General features: G+C 49.3%; 1 protein-coding gene across 4 annotated transcripts; it reads left to right on the top strand.

Annotated features, from left to right (window-relative positions):
• The first annotated feature begins 1,023 nt into the window (after positions 1 to 1,023).
• On the top strand, positions 1,024 to 19,634 carry MYO1A (myosin IA). 4 transcript variants are annotated; one of them, XM_007081526.3, is made up of 27 exons: positions 1,024 to 1,150; positions 1,280 to 1,395; positions 1,666 to 1,760; positions 1,953 to 2,057; positions 2,256 to 2,302; positions 2,438 to 2,501; positions 2,706 to 2,804; positions 5,106 to 5,209; positions 5,324 to 5,471; positions 6,076 to 6,194; positions 6,273 to 6,359; positions 8,148 to 8,213; positions 8,372 to 8,476; positions 10,427 to 10,489; positions 10,686 to 10,886; positions 11,055 to 11,281; positions 11,620 to 11,820; positions 12,080 to 12,173; positions 12,664 to 12,813; positions 13,126 to 13,194; positions 13,614 to 13,688; positions 16,934 to 17,068; positions 17,769 to 17,875; positions 18,244 to 18,376; positions 18,493 to 18,645; positions 18,823 to 18,950; positions 19,246 to 19,634. In XM_007081526.3, exons 1-27 carry the CDS (start codon positions 1,037 to 1,039, stop codon positions 19,367 to 19,369), a joined length of 3,129 nt encoding a protein of 1,042 aa, XP_007081588.2. In that variant the 5' UTR covers positions 1,024 to 1,036; the 3' UTR covers positions 19,370 to 19,634. The 4 variants fall into 4 exon arrangements, with proteins under 4 accessions (XP_007081588.2, XP_042848502.1, XP_042848503.1 ...); XM_042992568.1 differs by having other exon boundaries at positions 1,666 to 2,057; XM_042992569.1 differs by having other exon boundaries at positions 1,024 to 1,395.
• The last annotated feature ends 792 nt before the right edge of the window (positions 19,635 to 20,426 follow it).

Below are 20,426 nucleotides of genomic sequence, written 5' to 3'. Positions count from 1 at the left end.
CCGCCCAGGTTCAGCATTGCTGGAGACTAGGAGGATGTGGCTCTTTTATTCCTGTTAGGGAGTAGCCCTGACCATTGTACTAATAATTCTGTCCTGCTCCAGGCCACCCCACCTACTCAGTCCCACAGGCAAGACTGAGGAGGGCTGGGCTTCCTCCTTCGGTTACACCTGCCATGTGCCCACTGCGCAGGGGATGAGCCCCACAATAACTCTGTTCCTCCTTGCCCACTCCCACCAGCTGCTAAAAAGCTGGGTGTGTCCCTATGGGGCAAAGTCCATGCCAGAAGGTTACAGCAATGGGTGTAAAAACTGGAGATAGAAAAATAGATACATCCAGAGATCCTGACAGCTACTTGATGTTGGAGAAACCAAACTTTTATTCTCTTCAGGGTATTCTAATCTTTTATGGAGGAACTCCTGCCTTTGTTCCTCTAACTCATCAACTTATCCCATTTAAAAGATGAATCTCGATGTGGCAATGAGAGGGATCTTTGGAAGAACTTTTGCAATGGTTCTGGGTGGACTGGATGACTGAAATAGAAGCTGTGAGAGATAGACAGTTGAGAAGGAGAACTGGGGGCAGAGGGTCAGGGAGTCTGGACCCTGGCCAGGGCCTCAGCGCAGGACAGAGCAAGTTTTCAGAGTTAACCTTTCCTCCCCAGCCCGCTCTCCTGCAAGCACAACTGTGCTTCCCCAGGTGCTACCTGCTGGGTGCCTTCCTTACCCTGGTCAAAGGCAGGTGGTCCTGTCCCACCCCTGCCCCACCCCCACCAGCCCTAACCCAGGGAGCAGAGGATTCTCCCCGCTGGGGAGAGTTTCTGCAGCCTCCCACAGTTAGTTTTGACTAGTCCAGAGGACCCCTAGGTTGAGGATTCTCTCTAGGGCCCAGAGTTGGAGAAGGCTCTTTAAGTCCTTCTGCCCTCCTCACACACCCCTGCCCCCCCCCCCCCCCCCACACACAGTTACTGGCCCCTAAAGCAAAGCAGACTTCAGCAAACTGACCTCCTTACTCCCAGGATCAGCAGAACCTCTGGACATGACTCTCATGGAAGACTCTGTGGGGGTGGGGGACCTTGTGCTCCTGGAACCCCTGGAGGAGGAGCCTCTGCTCAAGAACCTCCAGCTGCGCTATGAAAACAAGGAGATTTATGTGAGTGCATATGCGTGCCCCCGGCTCTGGGTATGTGGTCAGAGAGTTCATGTGCTCCCACTCCCTTCTCCCCTCTCAGCCTCCCCTAACCCCACCGCTGCTCATTCTCTTTACCTTTTTTGGCTCCAGACCTACATTGGGAATGTGTTGATCTCTGTGAATCCCTACCAGCAGCTGCCCATCTATGGTCCAGAGTTCATTGCCAAATACCGGGACTATACCTTCTATGAGCTGAAGCCCCATATGTAAGTAAAGGAACTGAGGGAAGGCTGATAGGGCCCTAACTTCTGACAGTGAGACACCCTAATTTCCTCGATCCTTTCTCCTGAAGGAAGTTCTCCAGCTTCCCCTTCCCCACTGGCCCCAGGAAGACCCTTCCTAGGCCTATCACTTACCTCAGTCTAGTCCAAGTGAAGAGGGTGGATGACTCTGGAGGCTGGAGATTGAGTGGTTGAGTGGAAGGTAGTGTCTTGGATTAGCCCCACATCAGTCTTCACCTGCTTCCTCCTCCCAAGCTATGCTTTGGCAAATGTGGCATACCAGTCACTGAGGGACCGGGACCGAGACCAGTGTGTCCTCATAACGGGCGAGAGCGGAGCCGGCAAGACTGGTGAGGTGCCTGGCTTGGGGAGGCTGTGCAGTCACTGCTGGAACCACCCCCTCATCTCTTTCCGAGCCAGACCTGGTCTTGCCCCACCCCAGAAATTCCTTCCCACTTTTTCTGATTCTGAGGGGTATGGTGCTGGGATGACGGGAGTTAAGGAGAGTGGTGGGGATCCATGTGAAGGTTTCTCTTGCACAGAGGCCAGTAAGCTGGTGATGTCTTATGTGGCGGCTGTCTGTGGGAAAGGGGAGCAGGTGAACTCTGTGAAGGAGCAACTGCTTCAGTCAAACCCGGTGCTGGAGGGTGAGTATCCCAGTCTCTGCCCTCTCCACCCTCCACCCTGCTGGCCCAGAGACAATCAGCCCTACACCCTCTTACCCTGTTCTTGTTCAGCTTGAAAACTCTGAGATTGGCCTGATGACTAGAAGACGTCCTTCCTTCCCCTTCTCTCGAGCCCCTCTTCTTCCCTCAGTTACCTCACCTTCTCTCTCATCTCTGCAGCTTTTGGCAATGCCAAGACCATTCGCAACAACAACTCCTCTCGATTTGTGAGTGACCATCTCCCTGGCCTGGGAGGAGAGGGTGTGGGGGCTTTAGAAGGAGGAATGCAGCACAGACCCCTCCTGGGTGGGGTGGTGAGAAGACGAGGAAGCAAAATCTCTTTCTCTCTCTGGTCTCTGTAGGGAAAATACATGGATATTGAGTTTGACTTCAAAGGATCGCCCCTCGGTGGAGTCATCACAAACTGTACGTGTCTCCCCATTCTGCTTACCACCTCTCTCTTCTCCCCATCCCACAGTGTCTCTTTCTGGTGATTTGAAACCGTAGGAAGGAATAGTAGGCTACCAGGAGGCTTCCCTACCAGTAGGAACACCAGCGAAGAGGGCAGGCTTAGAGGAAGCTGTGGAATTTCCCTGAGCTCTAGGACATTATTTTCTAATTCCCTGCCAGACCTGCTTGAGAAATCCCGAGTGGTGAAGCAGCTCGAAGGAGAAAGGAACTTCCACATCTTCTATCAGCTACTGGCCGGAGCAGATGCACACCTGCTGGGTACGTGCCTGCCCAGACACATGGAAGAAGGTCCCCAACCTCCATTTAATCCCTAGAACCTTTGGGCCCCTCTGCACCCCTGCAGCCCTCTTTCCCTGAGCCCTCAGGCTCCTTCTTCCTGCATTCCTCACACTGAATTTCATCCACTCGTTGTTGGAAACAATCCCCTGACCTCTGTGTTCTCCTCTTTTTTCTGGGATTGTATTGCTAGGAATAAACCTTCTTGTCTCTTGACCTGCTCTTATTCCTCTGTCCTGCTTGGGTTCCTCTTTCCCCAGGCTGGCTTCAGAAATGGGACACTTATTTCCACCTACCATTCTTTCCTATCTTCAATTTAAGGGACTTAATCGCTAGCTCAGCAGAAAATCAGACAGGATATTTAAGTGTTAAAGAAATTTTGATGAGCAGTAGTTGAAGTTGTTCTGGGTCTACATCTGCCTCACCCAGCCCCTGTCCTTGATTTCTTCTTCTTAGATGGCTTCATGGAGGTTTCATGTATTTATTCATCAAATATCTCTTGAACACCTACTATTATTGAACATTGTGCTAGCCTCTAGCGATGCAGAGTTGAATAAGATAACACGGCTCTTGTCCTCGAAGGACTTAAGGTCTTCTAGGGATGACAGATATGTTCAATAGGCCTGTGTGGGTGGCTGTAGGAGCAGAAGGCATGGAGACCTCTGCCTTGTCCTGGGGAGCCCTGGGTGCTGGATGGGCCTGAGGTAGTTCTGGGTGGGCATCACTGCAGAGTCTGGTGGGACTTCGGGCCCTGCCAGAGTTTGCCTCCCAATGCCCCCTCTAGCTGTGAGCACTGTGGGTGTATGGCCCCCAAGGACCTGTCCTTTTGGTTCCTGGTTATTCTCTGCTGGATTTGTGCCTATCTCTTTTCCCCTCCTAGGGATCTCCATGGTTCAAGAGCCCCCACAGGTCTCATTATTCCTTCCTAGCTCAGTAGTCTTGGTTGTGCTCAATCTGTTTGAATCATAGGCACCAGAATCTTATTCTGTCTGACTGTTACTCATTGGCTTAAGCTAAGTCTGGACAGGGCCTCCCTGGTGTTATCATCCCAGGGCCTTTCTGACTCATTCTTTGTCCAGACACCTTTCTTTAGCAGGTTCCTCTTTCAAAATCTGTGTCTCAGGGGAAGCTGTCATTAAACTCTAGTTTGAGGGACTTTCCCTGATTCTCAGATCATTTGAATAACAGATTATTGATATCCCTCAAGCTCCATGCTTAACCTACTTCTTCCCATCTCAGGTGAACAGCTTGGATCATAACCTTGACTCATTTATTAAAAAGAAAAAAGTTTATGTATGCCAAGCAGGCACACAGAAAACAAAGATGAAAAACACAGTCCCAGTGTGTTGTTCATTTGTGGGAGAGACAGAAAAAACAAAACCTAGCCCATGTGTTATGGACTGGGATAGAGATCCACCATGGGGGAACACAAGAGAGCCTTTTGGCTCAGCCCCACAATGTCTAAGGAAAGTTTCCAGGAGAGGGGTCAGGATTAGGGAACATAGTACCTGCAACTTTGTTGGTGCTTACTGAACAAATAATGAATGAGCCAACCCAGGCCTAGGGTGAAGTGTTGAGGCTCTGGGTGGGTGGGAGATATGTGCTCACCCGTCTTTCCTCTCTGAGCCACTGAGAACTGAGTAGGATGGAGGGTTGGCTTGTTTGTTTTTATTGTTGAGAACCCTGAGGATGGGAAGAAGAGCAGAATGAGTCTTTTCTTTCATCAAAGTTAGGAAAACCCCCAACAATTAAGAATACCCAAACTCTAAATACTGCTTGAAAATCTAGTCTATTATAATGGGAATTAATGATCCCAAAACAAAGGAGGCAGGGGACGAACCGAAAACAAAAACAGCTCCTTCGAATAAATGAGTAAACCAAGCTAGGGCAAGGGCTGTGAGAGTCAAGGCCAGAGGACTCCTGAGAGCCTGGGTACTAACCCTCCTCCCAAGCACTTTAACGTTTTCTAGTTGCCAAAGGATATAAAGTACATGATTAAATGCTAACTCCCCATGAAATCATTGCCTTCCACATTCAGCACAGGGATCCAAGCCTGCTTTATTTGATGGGAAAGGCCACTACAATTTACTGGTCATTTAAAAGTAGAATTTCTGTTGGATATAAGAATTAGAGGGAGGTTTATACTCTATGATGCATATAGACAAAAAACCTATCAAAATTCATTATAACTAGTTTGTGAATATAAAATGAAAGCACATAGTTAGAGTTGGTGACTTTAAAAAGATTGAATGTTGAATCAGATTCCCATACTGACCCTTGCAGAGGCCCTGAAGCTCGAGCGGGACACAAGTCATTATGCCTATCTGAACCAGAAAGTGTCTAGAGTTGATGGCATGGACGATGCCTCCAACTTCAAGTCTGTACAGGTGGGTGCCCAGGGTGGGCCTTAGGCTATCCCCTGAGCCCAGGCTTTGGCTTTGAGAAGGGAGGCATTGAGCTGGCACCACAGTTCAACTTCTCATTTCTGCTATCTCCTCCAGAATGCAATGACTGTGATTGGGTTCTCGGAGACAGAGATTCAACAGGTGCTAGAGGTGACGGCCCTGGTGCTGAAGCTGGGGAACGTGGAGCTAGCAGATGAGTCCCAGGCCAATGGGATATCAGCAAGTGGCATCCGTGATGAGAGAGGTCTGCACCGCCCTGTTGGTACCCTCTAAGCCGCTCCCTGAATCTCCTACTACAATTTCTGTTCATCCACCATCTGCTGAGTAACTGACTTCATTCCAATTCAGTCCCACTCAGCCATTCCTGAGTTCTACCCCAAACACACTCATTAAGAATTCCTAGTGAGGCATTTTGGAGTGAGGTTATGAAGTTAGACCTTGGTTCTGGCACATCTCTGAGTCTAAGTGGAGTCTTTGCAAAGAATTTCAGGAGATTCTCCTATTGAAGTAGATAATGCAGGGGCACTTGGGTGGGTCAGTCAGTTAAGTGTCTGACTCTTGATTTCAGCTCAGGTCTTGATGTCAGGGTTGTGAGTTCAAGCCCCACGTTGGGCTCCACTTTGGGTGTGAAGCCTACTCAAAAATAAAATAAAGTAGATAATGCATTTAAAGTGTCCGCAGCTCCCTCTCCTCTCCCCAGAGTTTCCTCTTGGGCCATGTTATGGATGGGCTGCAAGGATATCCCCAAGACCTTGGGAGACCAGTCTCCTAGCAGTGTCACTTCTCAGCCCTCCCTCCCTAGAAGATAGCTCTCTTTCAGGCCATGTTGTATTTCCTCATCACTCCAGGAGTCCAGGAGATTGGGGAAATGATAGGTTTGAATTCAGAGGAACTAGAGAAAGCTTTGTGCTCAAGGACCATGAAAACAGCCAAAGAGGAGGTGGTCACTACACTGAACTTCACCCAGGTAAGGGCCCTATGGGAGGGGGCTGATTTTGAGACTATTCTGTGGCTGCCATCCTAACCAGCTGGTTCTGCCCGACAGGCTCAGTATGCTCGGGATGCTCTGGCTAAGAACATCTACAGCCGCCTTTTCAACTGGATAGTGAATCGAATCAATGAGAGTATCAAGGTGAGAGATTGCTCTCCTCCCTCAACACTCTCCTGTCTGCCTCACTTTTCTTGTCCTGGTCACTATCCCTATACTTCGGGTTCTGAGATGAAGAGAGTAAGAAGGATGAAGGATAAGGTACAGTTCCTTCCAATAGTGTGTTGTTGTGGAAGCATCTCTGGTTTTTGAGTTTGACCGTCTGGATCCCCTGCTCACCAGCTGTGTGGCCTTTTAGTTTCACAGAGATTCTGAGCCTCAGTTTCCTAATTTGGAAAATTGGATGCTAATGCCTACCTCCTTCATAGTGAGGATCAGATAAAATTATGGACATGGTTACCACATAACCCAGAAATTCCACTCCAGATATAGATCCAAGAGAATTGAAAACAGATGTTCACGTAAAAACCTGTACCCAAATGTTCATAGAGGCATTACCCATAATAGCCAAAAAGTGGAAACAACTCAAATGTCCATCAGTTGATGAATGGGTAAATAAAATGTGGTGTATCCATACAATGGGATATAAATAAATAAATAGGCCATAAAAAGGAATGAAGTACTGATACATGCTCAACAGACAAATCGTGAAAACATTCAAGTGGAAGCAGCCAGACACAAAAGTTGATTCCATTTATATGAAATGTAATAGGCAAATCTATGGAGAGGGTGGTAGATTAATGCTTAGCAGGGGCTTGGAGTGGAGGGAGAGGGGAAGGTGGAATGACAGCTAATGGGTATGAGTACAAGATTTCTTTGGGGGATCATGAAAATGCTCTGGAATTAGGTAGTGGTGATGGTCATACACCTTTTTTTTTTTTTTTTTTAAGTTTATTTTGAGAGAGTGGGGGAGAAGCAGAGACAAAGAGGAAGAGAGAGAGAGAATCTTAAGCAGGGCCTGTGCTGTCGGCATAGAGCCTAATGCAGGGCTTGAACTCATGAACTGTGAGATCATGACCTGAGCTAAAACCAAGAGTTGGACACTTACCCGATTGAGCCACCTAGGCACCCCCATATGCATTTTGAATATACTGAAAAATCACTGAATTGTATACCTTTAAAGGGTAAATTTTATAGAATGTGAATTAGATAAAAATAGAGCTATTATTTAAAAAATTTTGTGCATGAGGGGTGCCTGGGTGGCTCAGTCGGTTAAGCATCCGACTTAGGCTCAGCTCATGATCTCATGGTTTGTGGGTTCGAGTCCCACGTCAGGCTCTGTGCTGTCAGCTCAGAGCCTGGAACCTGCTTCCGATTCTGTCACTCCCTCTTTCTCTGCCCCTCCCCCACTTGCAGTCTGCCTCTCTCTCTCAAAAAATAAATAAACGTTAAAAAAATTTTTTTTTAATTTTGTACATGAAAATGCCTTCAATTCAGAAGCTATTATGGAAAGACAGCAGGGGAAAATGGGATTTAAAAACGCTTAGCCCCTTTGAAATTTGATCTGTCCATCTGTAAAATGAGAATTATCACACCATATAGGGTTATCATGAGGTTTAATGAAGTAAGAACATAGAATTTTTTCTAAATTGCTCTACAAATGTACGAGATGGTTATTTTCCTCAGAAGATTTTAAAGTCTTTTTACCTCGTCCCCTGGGAGCACCATCCTGGAATCTGCTTACATCTCCCTCCTCCTCTCCTCCCTCTGCTTGGCCCCTAGTGTGTAGAGGAGGAAGGAGAATAAAATCACAACTGGTCAAGCTCACCCGAGTTCTGTTTGCCCTCTGCTCCAATCACATCCGCCCCAGAAGGGCCTGGCCTGGTGTCCAGAGGGGGCCCGTCCTCAGATTTATCTTTCCCTCCTCTTCAGGTGGGCAGCGGGGAGAAAAAGAAGGTAATGGGGGTCCTGGATATCTACGGCTTTGAAATTTTAGAGGTGAGAGAGCTTCCCCCAACCGCAGCCACCCTGCATCCCTAGGGTTGGGGTGCGGAGGCTCAAAGGGAGGGGCTTGCGAGAGGGGAGGCGTGGGGCTGAGAGGGAGGAAGGGTCTTGGACTGAGCTGCTCTCTCTCTAACCTGGGTCCCCTCCTTCAGGACAATAGCTTTGAGCAGTTTGTGATCAACTACTGCAATGAGAAGCTGCAGCAGGTGTTTATCGAGATGACGCTGAAAGAGGAGCAAGAGGAATATAAGAGAGAGGTGTGCGGAGCCTTCCCCCCCAGCCCCTCTCCAAAGTGACGCTGGTGTGCGCGCCACGTCTGTCTTTCTCCTCAATCCCGGTTTCCTCTCACTCGTGCCCAGATGGGAACACAAAGGACAAAAAGTTCCCCTTTCACTGCTCAACAGTGCAGCATTACCAAGAAGCCCTAGTTTTTGCTCTCCACCCCCCAGTCTCCTGCTCCCACCCCAGGCCGTGCCAGCAAGGGGCAGACTGATGGAAGGCTGTGTGGGGGGAGTCCTCACGAGGGTGAAGTGACAGCTGTGCGTGGCCTGCGGCACACTGTGAGCCTGATTTAGAAGGGACATTTCTCCCAGGCTTGTCACCCCACCACATCCATTTTGGTGCTCTTCTCTGACACCTCACAATTCTTTGTCTCCTCGGGCCCTGGCTGATGTCACCATCTCCTCATGTAGCACCCTGATCCCAGACTTCCTCCCCAGAAGTTCCCCATGGCTCAACATTTCCACACTCCTTCCCCTGTTCAGCAAGAAGGCTTGCTTTCTATGGCTAGGTGTTAGAAAAGCTATCTGATTGAGCTAATTCCCCCCAAAGTGTGAATGGCTGAGAGTCTCACTCATCAAAACGCTGCCAGGGATGCTGCCTGTGAGCCCTTGGGAATCTGCTGCAGCAGAATTTCAGACAATGTGGTCACAATGTGTGGGAAAGGTTTTTTTTTAAGTTGTTTTTCATGTTTTTATCTTAAAATTTTAAATGATCAACTAGAGAATACATTCCCATGCCTCAAAATTCAAAAAGCTTAAAAAGGCATATAAAGAAAGGGCTCTCTCCCAGCCCATCCCCAGCCTCTTAGTTCTCCAACCATCTAGAGGCAACTAAAGTGGCCCTCTTTTCAGAGGTCTTTTATGTGTAATCAGGCAAATGTAGAAGTTTATTTTCCCACAGAATTTTTTTTCAAATGGCAGTGAATATGCTCTGCTCTACCCCTTGCTTTCATCAATTAATGAGATCTTTCCATATCGTATATAAAGATGCATCTTTACAGCTACACAGGGTTGTAAGGATATCATACTTCATTTAACTAGTTGGGGAAAGTATTTTGGGGATGAAATGGGAAGGCAACTACTTAATTCCACTCTACATTCCCTAAAGATCTGTGAGGGGGTGGGAGAGTATTCCCCAGCCACACCCCCACACCTGGGAATGGTCTGAGTCTGGGAGGGCTGGCCCTTGGGTGGGATCAGAAGCTATCCTGTCTGCGGCTACCCCTAAGTGGGGAACGATTGTCTTTGGGTCTACTTCTGTACCATTCTTGCTTAAAACAAAAACAAAAACAAAAACTATACAGTCCCAAAGTATCAGGTAGATTAGTAGTTCTTAAAGTGTGGTCCTGGGCCAGCAGCATCCCTGGAAAGGTGTTAGAAAGGCAGATTCCTAGGCTCTATCCCAGACATGCTGAATCAGAAACCCTGGGGATGGGGCCCAGCAGTTTGTTTTTACAAGCCCTCTAGCTGACTGCCATGCAAGTTTGAAAAGCACTGATGTAGGTCTTTGAAGATGTATCAAGTTAGGTTTGTTGCTTGATGAAATTCACTCATGTGCTTTGGTTTTATTGGTGGTTGCCAGAACAGTGTGGCCTTTGCTCTTGCACACGCTCAAGGATCCTTCCTCACTCCACAGTGGGGCAATCCCTACCCCAATCTTCACCCCACACCACCTACAGGGCTCTCTTCAGCATCTCCCCCTCTCTCACAGCTGCTCTGGGTCCTTTCACATGTCTCCCACCCCACAAATTCTCCATCAACCTGGAGGGATGGGAACCTAAACAGAAGCCACACCAAGGACCCCTCTTAATTATAGGGCTTTCTGAGTCCTTCATGGGTTGGGTGAGAGGGAGCCTGAGTCTGGTGAGGTCTTTGGAGACTTGTCTTGGACCTGCTCTTGTAACCTGTCATGCCTCTTCTTGCCAGGGCATACCGTGGACAAAGGTGGACTACTTTGATAATGGCATTATCTGTAACCTCATTGAGCACGTGAGTTATCTTTATGTTATCTCTGAGACCTCCTCTTCCAGACTGCCTGAATATCCTTGTCCTTCCCCCTCCCCTTGCCCCACTTGGTAAGGATGGTGAAGTGGGCAAAGGATGAAGGGGCAGAGGGACAGCAGTGAGGATGTGGACATCTTGGAGGATCAGGTCTAAGTTGGGCTGATCTTGTTCCCCTGACCAGAATCAGCAAGGCATCCTGGCCATGCTAGATGAGGAGTGCCTACGGCCTGGGGTGGTCAGTGACTCCACCTTCCTAGTGAAGCTGAACCAGGTCTTCTCCAAGCATGGTTACTATGAGAGCAAAGTCACCCAGAATGCCCAGCGCCAGTATGACCACACCATGGGCCTCAGCTGCTTTCGCATCTGCCACTATGCGGGCAAGGTGACATGGCAGGGCTGGAGGGTAGAAATGGGCCTGGGCATGGGTGGAAGGCAATGGGAGAGGACCTGCGGGGAAATGAGATCTGGGAATACTTCACAATGAGATTGGGAGTGCCAAGTGCTGGGACAAGGTCATGGACCCTCCAGACCCATAGCTATTCCTCTACAGGTGACTTACAACGTGAACAGCTTCATTGATAAGAACAATGACCTACTCTTCCGGGACTTGTCCCAGGCCATGTGGAAGGCCCAGCACCCCCTCCTTCAGTCCTTGTTCCCTGAAGGAGTTCCCACACAGACATCTCTCAAGCGCCCCCCAACTGCTGGAGCCCAATTCAAGAGTTCTGTGGCCATACTCATGAAGAACTTATATTCCAAAAACCCCAACTACATCAGGTGACATGCTGGGTACATGGGGAAATGCAGCATATGTGATGGCAGATGCAGGGTCCAGCACTATAGAACCTGTCCATTGTTGGGGGGAGGGTGTCTCTGGAATAAGAGTATCAGAAGGCCCTTCCCTCATAAAAAATGAGGAACTGAGAATCCTGTGGCAGGGAGAGCATCAGACTTTAGTAGGAACCACGCTATAGTGAGTGAAGCTGGGAGGGCCAGTGTGTTCACTTCCTCTGAAAATAACCCTCCAGAATAGGGTTATAGAGACCAGGATGGGTCACACTTGCAAAGGTGAAGCTCCTCATGCCTGTGCCTTGCACCTCTCCCCCCACCCCAAGGTGTATAAAGCCCAATGAGCATCAGCAGCGAGGTCAGTTCTCGTCAGAGCTGGTGGCTGTCCAGACTCGGTACCTGGGACTGCTAGAGAACGTGCGGGTGCGTCGGGCGGGCTATGCCTACCGCCAGAGGTATGGGCCCTTCCTGGAAAGGTACCGATTGTTGGGGCGGAGCACGTGGCCTCGCTGGAATGGGGGAGACAGGTAAGACTCCTGGGGGAGATGGGGGAGCAGGGAAGGGCAGTGCAGGGAACATCTGGGTGGTGGGGAGAACAGACAGTGCCATGTAAATTGCCAAAACTCCATGAATGGATACTTGGGGAAATGAACTGATCACTTTGCAGAGGCTCTGAAGTCTGTTCAAGCCCTGAACTCCTCTCCTGGGTATAAGAGGTTGGGGAAAGGTGAAAGAGGATCCTTCTCTGGGATGCCCCTTGGTAGCTTTTCCCATCTGCTCCTGTAGGGAGGGAGTTGAGAAGGTCCTGGGGGAGCTGAGCTTGTCCTCAGAGGAGCTGGCCTTTGGGAAGACGAAGATCTTCATCAGGAGTCCTAAGACTGTGAGTTGGAGGGTGCACTTGTGTTTGGTTGGGGTAGGAGGCAGAAGAGTTGGAGGGTCCATGAGTGAGAGGCTGGGGCGGAGGGGAGCATCTATAACTTGGGATGGATGGTGGGTGAGGAAGTCTGCTTTCTGCAGGGACTTTGTCCCTGGAAACTGAATCCTTGGGCTCCTACCCCACCCTGCTTGCATGGCCCACTCTGAGTGCCTCTACCTGTAGCAAAACTCCTGAAGATCAAGGTGATGTGCCACTCATGTCTAAATTTCCAGACCTCGCACGTGCCTCTGACAGAGTTAGAATTCAGTAGGTTTCTGTTAAGGTGAATAACACTTAACAGAATAATAATGAGTGAGCGAATAAACGAATGCACTAAGAAGTCAATGGAATGAATAAAACACTGGCTGGGAAGCCCCTGGCACCTGGGCTCCAGGAGGAGAGAGTGCTATTCCCCTAGGCCAGCCTTTCCGCCCCACCTTCCACCTCTCCACAGCTGTTCTACCTGGAAGAGAAGCGGCACCTGAGACTGCAGCAGCTGGCCACGCTCATTCAGAAGATCTACCGGGGCTGGCGCTGCCGCACCCACTACCAGCTGATGCGCAAGAGTCAGATCCTCATTTCCTCCTGGTTTCGAGGCAACATGGTATCAGTTGCCCCCTAAAGTCCCATCCCTCTCACTCCAATAAAAGAGTCGGGGGCGTCTGGGTGGCACAGTCGGTTAAGCATCCAACTCTTGATTTTGGCTCAAGTCATGATCTCCTGGTTTGTGAGATCAAGCCCTACGTTGGGCTCTGTGCTAACAGTGTGGAGTCTGCTTGGGATTCTCTCTCTCTGTCTCCGTCTCTGTCTCTCAAAATAAATAAACATTTAAAAAAGAGAGAGGGAGAGAGTGGGAAGTAGGAGAGGTGGTTCAGGGGATGGAGTTTTTTCTAGCAGGCCTATTGTTTTTCTGCAGCAAAGGAAGCGCTATGCGAAGATGAAGGCATCAGTGGTGCTGATCCAGGCTTTTGTGAGAGGGTGGAAGGTAATGTGGAAGGGGAGAGGGGTTTCCTCCGCACACATGGGTTCTTCCCCCACATGGTTTCTCCTGGATTGTGCCAGCTGCTGGGAGGAAAGAGTAGCAGAAAGCAAGTTCTGCCCACACCCAGGGCATACCTCTGTGTGATGGCATGCCTGCATCTGGGTGTATGTCTGGGAGTGTGTGTGGGTGCGTACTGGGGAGATGTGTGTATACACCTGGGTGTGTCCCTGACTTGGCTTTGAGTGCCTTCCTCATTGCCAGCTTGTCTGCCTTTACTTTCTCCCTCCAGTAGAGTCTCGGCACTTTATCTAACTGTGCTCTTTGTATGGTTGGAAAACAGTAGAACCTCTTCAAGATCTGTCTCCTTATCTTCTAGGTCTGTCTATCTTTACTTTGGCTCCTTTCTCATGTATCCCTTCTAGGCCCGCAAGGATTATCGAAAATACTTCCGGTCGGGGGCTGCCCTCACCTTGGCAGATTTCATCTATAAGAGCATAGTAAGTGGTGGGGGTTGAGGGTGGAAGGTGGAGGGGAGGTTGTGGAGGGAGGGTCAGGTTTGGAAAAGGAAGATGAGGGGTTTGAGAAGAGGTGATCAAAGCTTTCCCTGGAAGGGCTTCTTTGATCTGCATGTACTTAATTATTAAGTCCTAGGGTAAGAAGGAATGGGGCTTTGGTGCCTCAGGGCCCAGGGGCAGAATCAGAGTGCACTCCGGAAGGAGTGGACACTGTGGGCAACCTTGGGGCAGGAAGGGGTCCCAGCACACCCACTGACTGGTCCATGATGAATAGGCCCGAGAAGAGACAGGCTGAATGGCTAACAACAGTTTGAAGAGACTGAGTCTCATGGAAGAGCAGAGTGAGGACATAGGGTTACCTAACTCAACCTTCCGAGATCCATTTTACGGTAGGGGTGAAAGTGGAGGGATTGTATCTTTCTTTCGGCTCTTCTGAAGCTATAGCAACCAAATCCACAATGAAATCTCAGGAAAGATCTTAATTCTGGAGGACTTGGGACTTTTTTTTTTTTTTTGAACTTTTATTTATCATTTTCGAGAGACAGAAAGAGACAGAGCACAAGCAGGGAAGGGGCAGAGAGAGAGGGAGACACAGAATCAGAAGCAGGCTCCAGGCTCTATCAGCACAGAGCCCAACACAGAGCTCAAACCCATGGAATGTGAGACCATGACCTGAGTTGAAGTCGGACACTTAACTGACTGAGACACCCAGGTGATCTGACCCCAGAGTTTTAATGCCTGCCGAAGACTGCTTCCCCACACTGTCCCCCCACTCCCCCTAGAGACCTACTGGGGCAGGAGGGCTATATAGGGAAAGGAAAGACTTTCTAGATCTAGAAAAAACAAACAATTAAAAAAAAACCTTCAGAGTTTCGACATCAGTTAGCACATGAGGGATTGGAGGAAATGCTTAGGAATGTTTATTGAATTAAATCAAACTAGACCTGACCAAGGCCTGGGGACTTAAACCAAGGTGTGAGGTGATTAGACCAAGCCTGCAAGATCTTTGTAGCAGAGGAATCAAGGAGCTTGGATAGTTCCTGGAGAATTATAGCAATATACTGCATACCCTCCCTTTTCCCATTTTAATTTTTTTAACCTAATGTCTTAGTAAGAAGTTTTCATAAAAATTCCAAAAACTTGGGGGCGCATGGGTGGCTCAGTCAGTTAAGTGTCCAACTCTTGTTTTTGGCTTAGGTCATGATCTCACAGTTTGTGAGTTCGAGCCCCACATCAGGCTCCATGCTGACAGTGCTAAGCCTGCTTGGAATTCTCTCTCTCTCCCTCTCTGCTCCTCCCCACTTGCTCTCTCTCTCTCTCTCTCAAAAATAAATAAACTTAAAAAAAAATCCAAAACTTGGAAGTACTCAAGATCAAGCTATTTTCTATACCTTCAATAATTCTACCCCACAAACAAACAGGGTGCTGGGTGTTCCCTGGGATATAAAGACTGGAGAGTCCTTATTCTAGATTGGGGGAGACTAAACAGATGCCATGAGTGATACTTGATCCGATCCTGGAACAGGAAGAATAAGAACAAAGCTACAAAGGGCATTTTTAGAAGTTTATAAAGGACATTAGGAGAAATTTGAGCATGCATTGCTGTTGGATGAGTGTATCCAATTAATGTTTGTCTTCTTAGGTATGGAGGTGGAATTATGATTTGTGTAGGAGAATGTCCTGGTTCTTGGGAGATGCGTGCTTAAGTTTTAGGGAAAATGCCATGATTTCTCTAACCTACTTTAGGATGATATGGTAGCAAAGATTTATATATGTGTGAGTGTGTGTATGTATTTATTTATGCCCATTTGTATACATGTGTGCATGTGTTAGAAAGCCTGCAAATATGGCCAATTGTTAACATTATCAGTTGGTGGATTTAGGTGAGGAATATGTGGCTTGCAGATATTCACTGTAATGTTTCTTCAACTTTTATGTAAGTTTAAAAACTTTCAAAATAAGACAGTAAGTTATATGAAATAAAAAAGAACGTAAGGCAGATTATGTCACTCTTCCCCTTAAAATCCTCTAATGGCATTCCATTTCACTCCCAATAAAAGCCAGTGTTCTTACCTCAGCCTACAAGGCCCTTCATGGCTGTACTTGACCAACCAATCCTCTGATCTTCTTTCTTCTTGCTCGATTTAATCCAGTCTCACTTTCTTTTCGTTTCTGGGATATGCTACTGCTCATTTCTGGTCTCAGGGCCAGCTTTTTTGCATCATAGCGTATATAATTATCTGACCTTACATATATGTTTGTTTGCTGTGGGCTTCTTCCCTACCCCCGGTAGAATATAAGCTCAGTGAGAATAGAGATTTTGTTTGCTCTGTTCACTGCTGTGTGTCCATACCTAGAACAGTGCCAGGCACAGAGCAGACACTCAATAAATGTTGTTGAATGGCAGGGGGAAAAACAACAACAACAACAAGAACTCAGCTTGGGATCCAGACTCCCAAGGACTCATTGTCTAGAAGAGGGAAAAGATTTCCACACAGATAATAGTAGTACAAACACAGAAGTATAGACAAAGTGCTGTGGGGCTTCAAAGAAAGGAGAGGCAGCCCTGGCCCAGGGAATCAGGGAGGGCTTCGAGCTGTGTCTGAAAGGATAGGTAGAATCTAGATGGGCAGAGCTGAGTTGAGAGCAGGATGGGCTGAGGCACCGAGTGATCACGCCTGGGCTAGGCAGAGGGCTTGATGAGGAACACTACCTGAGAGGTGTGCTGGGATCATGCAGGGGATCCTGGGGCATGAGATTGGGCCCTAAATAGAAGACTTTGAATGCCAGGTTGAGGCATTGGGCTTGACCGATCAGGGAGCGGGGGAGGTTTGGTACCTGTCCTATAGCCAATGCAGACAGTGGCAGCCAGCTGTAGGCAGCTATGAACTGAGACAATAGGAAGTCACAGGAGCAAAATACTGAGGCCAGTTTTCATCTTGGTTGCTCTCACCTCACTACCCTGGGCAGCAGGTCTCTGCTTGGAACTAACCCTTCCCTCCCTCCCTCCCAGTCTCCTGTTCACGCTCTCACTGCCCAGCCTCCAGTGAGCACTGTACCCACAAGAGATCCAGGAGGTGACTCCCTTCTGACTCCTCGCTCTACTTGTTGCTTCTTACTCTGGGTGGCCTCCCTCCTTTCAGGTGGCAGGTCCTGGATGAGAGTTTGCCTGTTGGGAGGTCTGTCTTCTCATCGGTCCACTCCCAATCCCCCTGCTTCCAATCTAGACGCAGAAGTTCCTGCTGGGGCTGAGGAACAATTTGCCGTCTACCAACATCCTGGACAGAACGTGGCCAGCGGCCCCTTACAGATGCTTCAACACAGCGAACCAGGAGCTACAGCAGCTCTTCTACCGCTGGAAGGTGAGTGGGGCCCAGCACGACTCCTCTCATTTGTCTTTTTTTCCTCCTCCCTCTGATTTTCATCTTCTGCCTCCTTCTTCCACTTTTTTTTTTCATGGTGAAAACAACATACATCACAAAATTGGCCATTTTAACCATTTGTAAGTCCAGTGGCATAAAGCACGTTCACACTGTTGCGCAGCCGTCACCAGCATCCGTCTCTGTATTTCTTTTTTATCAGCCCAAACTGCAATCCTGTACACATTAAGCAGTAACTCCCCATTCCCCGCTCCTGTAGCCCCTGGGACTTATAATCGACTTTCTCTGTGAATTTGACTGTTCTCGGTACCTCATGGAAGTAGAATCATACATTTGTCCTTTTCTATCTGGCTTATTTCACTCAGCACAGTGTGCTTCCATTCAGGAACTATGTACTGAGCACCTGTCTAGAGTAGGCCTTGCGCTGTGTGCTGGCATATAGCCCTCCTCCTGGGGCTGACACATTTGATTGTTTCCGTCTCCCTCTCCCAGAGTCCCTTTGAGGGGGGGCGGTGCTCCTCCAGCAGCTGCCCTCTCTGAAGTGCCTAGAGCCTATTCTATTCCCTGTCTCTCCTCTTCTCCAGCCCCTGCCCTCCTTCCACCTCTCAGTGTTCTCCCAAACCCCCACCCCAGGCCTGCCCTCTGCCTCCACGAGCTTAGCCCCTGCTCCTCCCTCTCACAGTGCAAGAGATTCCGGGATCGACTGTCCCCAAAGCAGGTAGAGATCCTGAAGGAGAAGCTCTGTGCCAGCGAACTGTTCAAGGGCAAGAAGGCTTCCTACCCCCAGAGGTGAGGGCCCCGCAGACCCTGCACAGTCAGTTTCATCCAGAGCAAAGAGAGGATCCCCCAGGTGGGATAGGGCAGTGGTCCCCAAACTAGTGTGCATCAGCACCACTTGGCAGGCTTGATAACACCCAGATTGCTGCACCACCCCCGCCCAGAGTTTCTGATTCAGCAGATCTGGGGCTGGGGCCCAATAATTTGCCTTTCTAACAAGTTCTCAGGGGATGCTGATGTTGGTCCTGGACCATGCTGAGATAGAGGATATGGTGGAGCATGGGGGAAGGGACATGGGAACTCACTGTGGGGAGGCTCAGGGCCTTGGGGGTCAGCGGTGAGGAACTTGTCTCCACCACATACCTCCTGTGTGTCCTCAGTGTCCCCATTCCATTCTGCGGTGACTACCTTGGGCTGCAAGGGAACCCCAAGCTGCAGAAGCTGAAGGGCGGAGAGGAAGGGCCTGTTCTGATGGCAGACACTGTGAAGAAGGTCAATCGTGGCAATGGCAAGGTGAATGCCTGCACCCTGGACTTCTGCCCATGGCCTGATCCAGAGCCTTGGGACTGGTAGCTGGAAGGGTGGGGTTAATCCTCGCCTTTCCTCACACTTTCCTTTTCCGTCCTTAGACTTCCTCTCGAATTCTTCTCTTGACCAAGGGGCATGTGATTCTCACAGACACCAAGAAGTCCCAGGCCAAAACCGTCATTGGACTAGATAGTGTGGCCGAGGTGTCAGTCACCAGTTTCAAGGATGGGCTTTTCAGCTTGCATCTGAATGAGGTATCAGAGCTCTGTGGGTGCAGTACCTCACGCTGGAGAAGGTGGTGGGCATCATGGGGCTGGGGTGGGCTGGAGGTGATGAGGACCAGACCTCTCACTCTGGGCCTTCAGTGCCTCTCAGGCTGCTCCTGCAGAGGGAAAAATGAATCCCTTCCCCACTTTTTCCCCCTTCCTAAGATATCATCAGTGGGCTCCAGGGGGGACTTCCTGCTGGTCAGCGAACATGTGATTGAACTGCTAACCAAAATGTACCAGGCTGTGCTGGATGCCACACAGAGGCAGCTTCTAATCTCCGTGACTGAGAAGTAAGGCCGTGAGCTGGGGGTGAGGGCCAGCCTGGGGGCAGATGACCAAGCTGTTGGTCATTGTGACCGGGAAAATTCATGTAGTCAGAAAGTGAAGCATATTCTGTCAAGGCAAGGTTTGGAGGTGTTTCTTAGTCTCCCCACTCAGGTTCTCTGGGGCCCTGAGTCTTCTGACACGAGGGGAGGAGAGATGTACTTCCTTTAAGAAGGAGAATGGAAACCATCATGAAAATATGGGAGTAGAGATGAGAGGATGAGGGTACCAGCTTTACCCCTCTGTCTGTTTCCCCTCCAGGTTCTCAGTGAGGTTCAAGGAGAGTAGTGTGGCTGTCAAGGTCATCCAGGGCCCTGAGGGTGATAGGAACGGCAAGCTAAAATGCAAGAAGAAAGGGAGCCGTTGCCTGGAAGTGACTGTATAGTGAAGAGGTGGGGGCCTGATGCAGAGACAGCAGCTTCTCTGGACCCGCGCCAACCCCACCCACCCATGTTTGCAGGAGGATCTGATCGTGGTGTGGGGCTCAGAGATTGAGGAGCCCTTGAAGAGGACCTTTCTTCTCCCAAACTCTTCTAGGCCCCTCTCCCTTAGAACTTATCCTCCCACCCTCAGCTGCTTTGCCCACTAATAAAACAAGTGACTTCCCAAATATTTGCTCAGTGTGGGTGAGTCCCTGATCACCCACCTTCACAGTGCTTGTACTTCGACTACCCCACCCCCTTTCTCCTCCTCAGGTTCCTTGGAGCCAGCAAATGCAGATAATAAGAATGGAAAAGAAGGGAAATTGTCTCCGGGCTCCTTGACCGGCTGAGCTCTGGCGGAGTTTGGAGACACTGGGGTGGGGGTGGGGCAGCCAGCGATGGGGCTCAGGTCGCAGGTGGCCAGTGGGCTGATTCATTAAGTGTGTCCCTGGAGGGAAGAAGTGAGGATCCCTGTCTTGGTGGAAACTAGGATCCTTTGGAGATTTAGCCTAAAAAGAGGCCCCGGGCTGGAGGGCTCACGTGAGCTGAAGAAGCTGGGGAATGCAGCGTCCCCTGCACCCAGGAGCTCCATTGCCCCCTCCATCCCCAAGCTCATCGCTGGGCTTTGTCACATCTGCCCCCCCAACACCCCCTTCCTTTCCATACACCAGAGATGCCAGGCTGCTCCTGCCAACAGTTATCTTGCTAATCACTGTCCCACAGCTGGGGCCTGCAGCTGGTGGCATTTGACAGGGGGAGGCTCCCTGACCCAGACTCCCCCACCCTTATGACTGACCCTCTCCCCCTTGTCTTCATTTATTTTCCCTGTGTCATCACCATTATTTTCTTTTTCGATTTTCAACTGTCTCACACCATCTCGTTGTTCCCATTTCTGTGGACTCTAATATTAATACATAATATTTTGTATAATGCTTTAAATATCTCCCCTCTCCCTTTATATCTGTTTCCTCATAGACTGTGTTGTCTCAGCCTCACCCATCCCGGTCTCTACCTTAAGGG

This window comes from Panthera tigris, chromosome B4, assembly GCF_018350195.1.
Source record: "Panthera tigris isolate Pti1 chromosome B4, P.tigris_Pti1_mat1.1, whole genome shotgun sequence".
NCBI lineage: Eukaryota > Metazoa > Chordata > Mammalia > Carnivora > Felidae > Panthera > Panthera tigris.
Note: the sequence above shows the minus strand (reverse complement) of the source record. Positions and strands in the feature narration are given on the sequence as shown.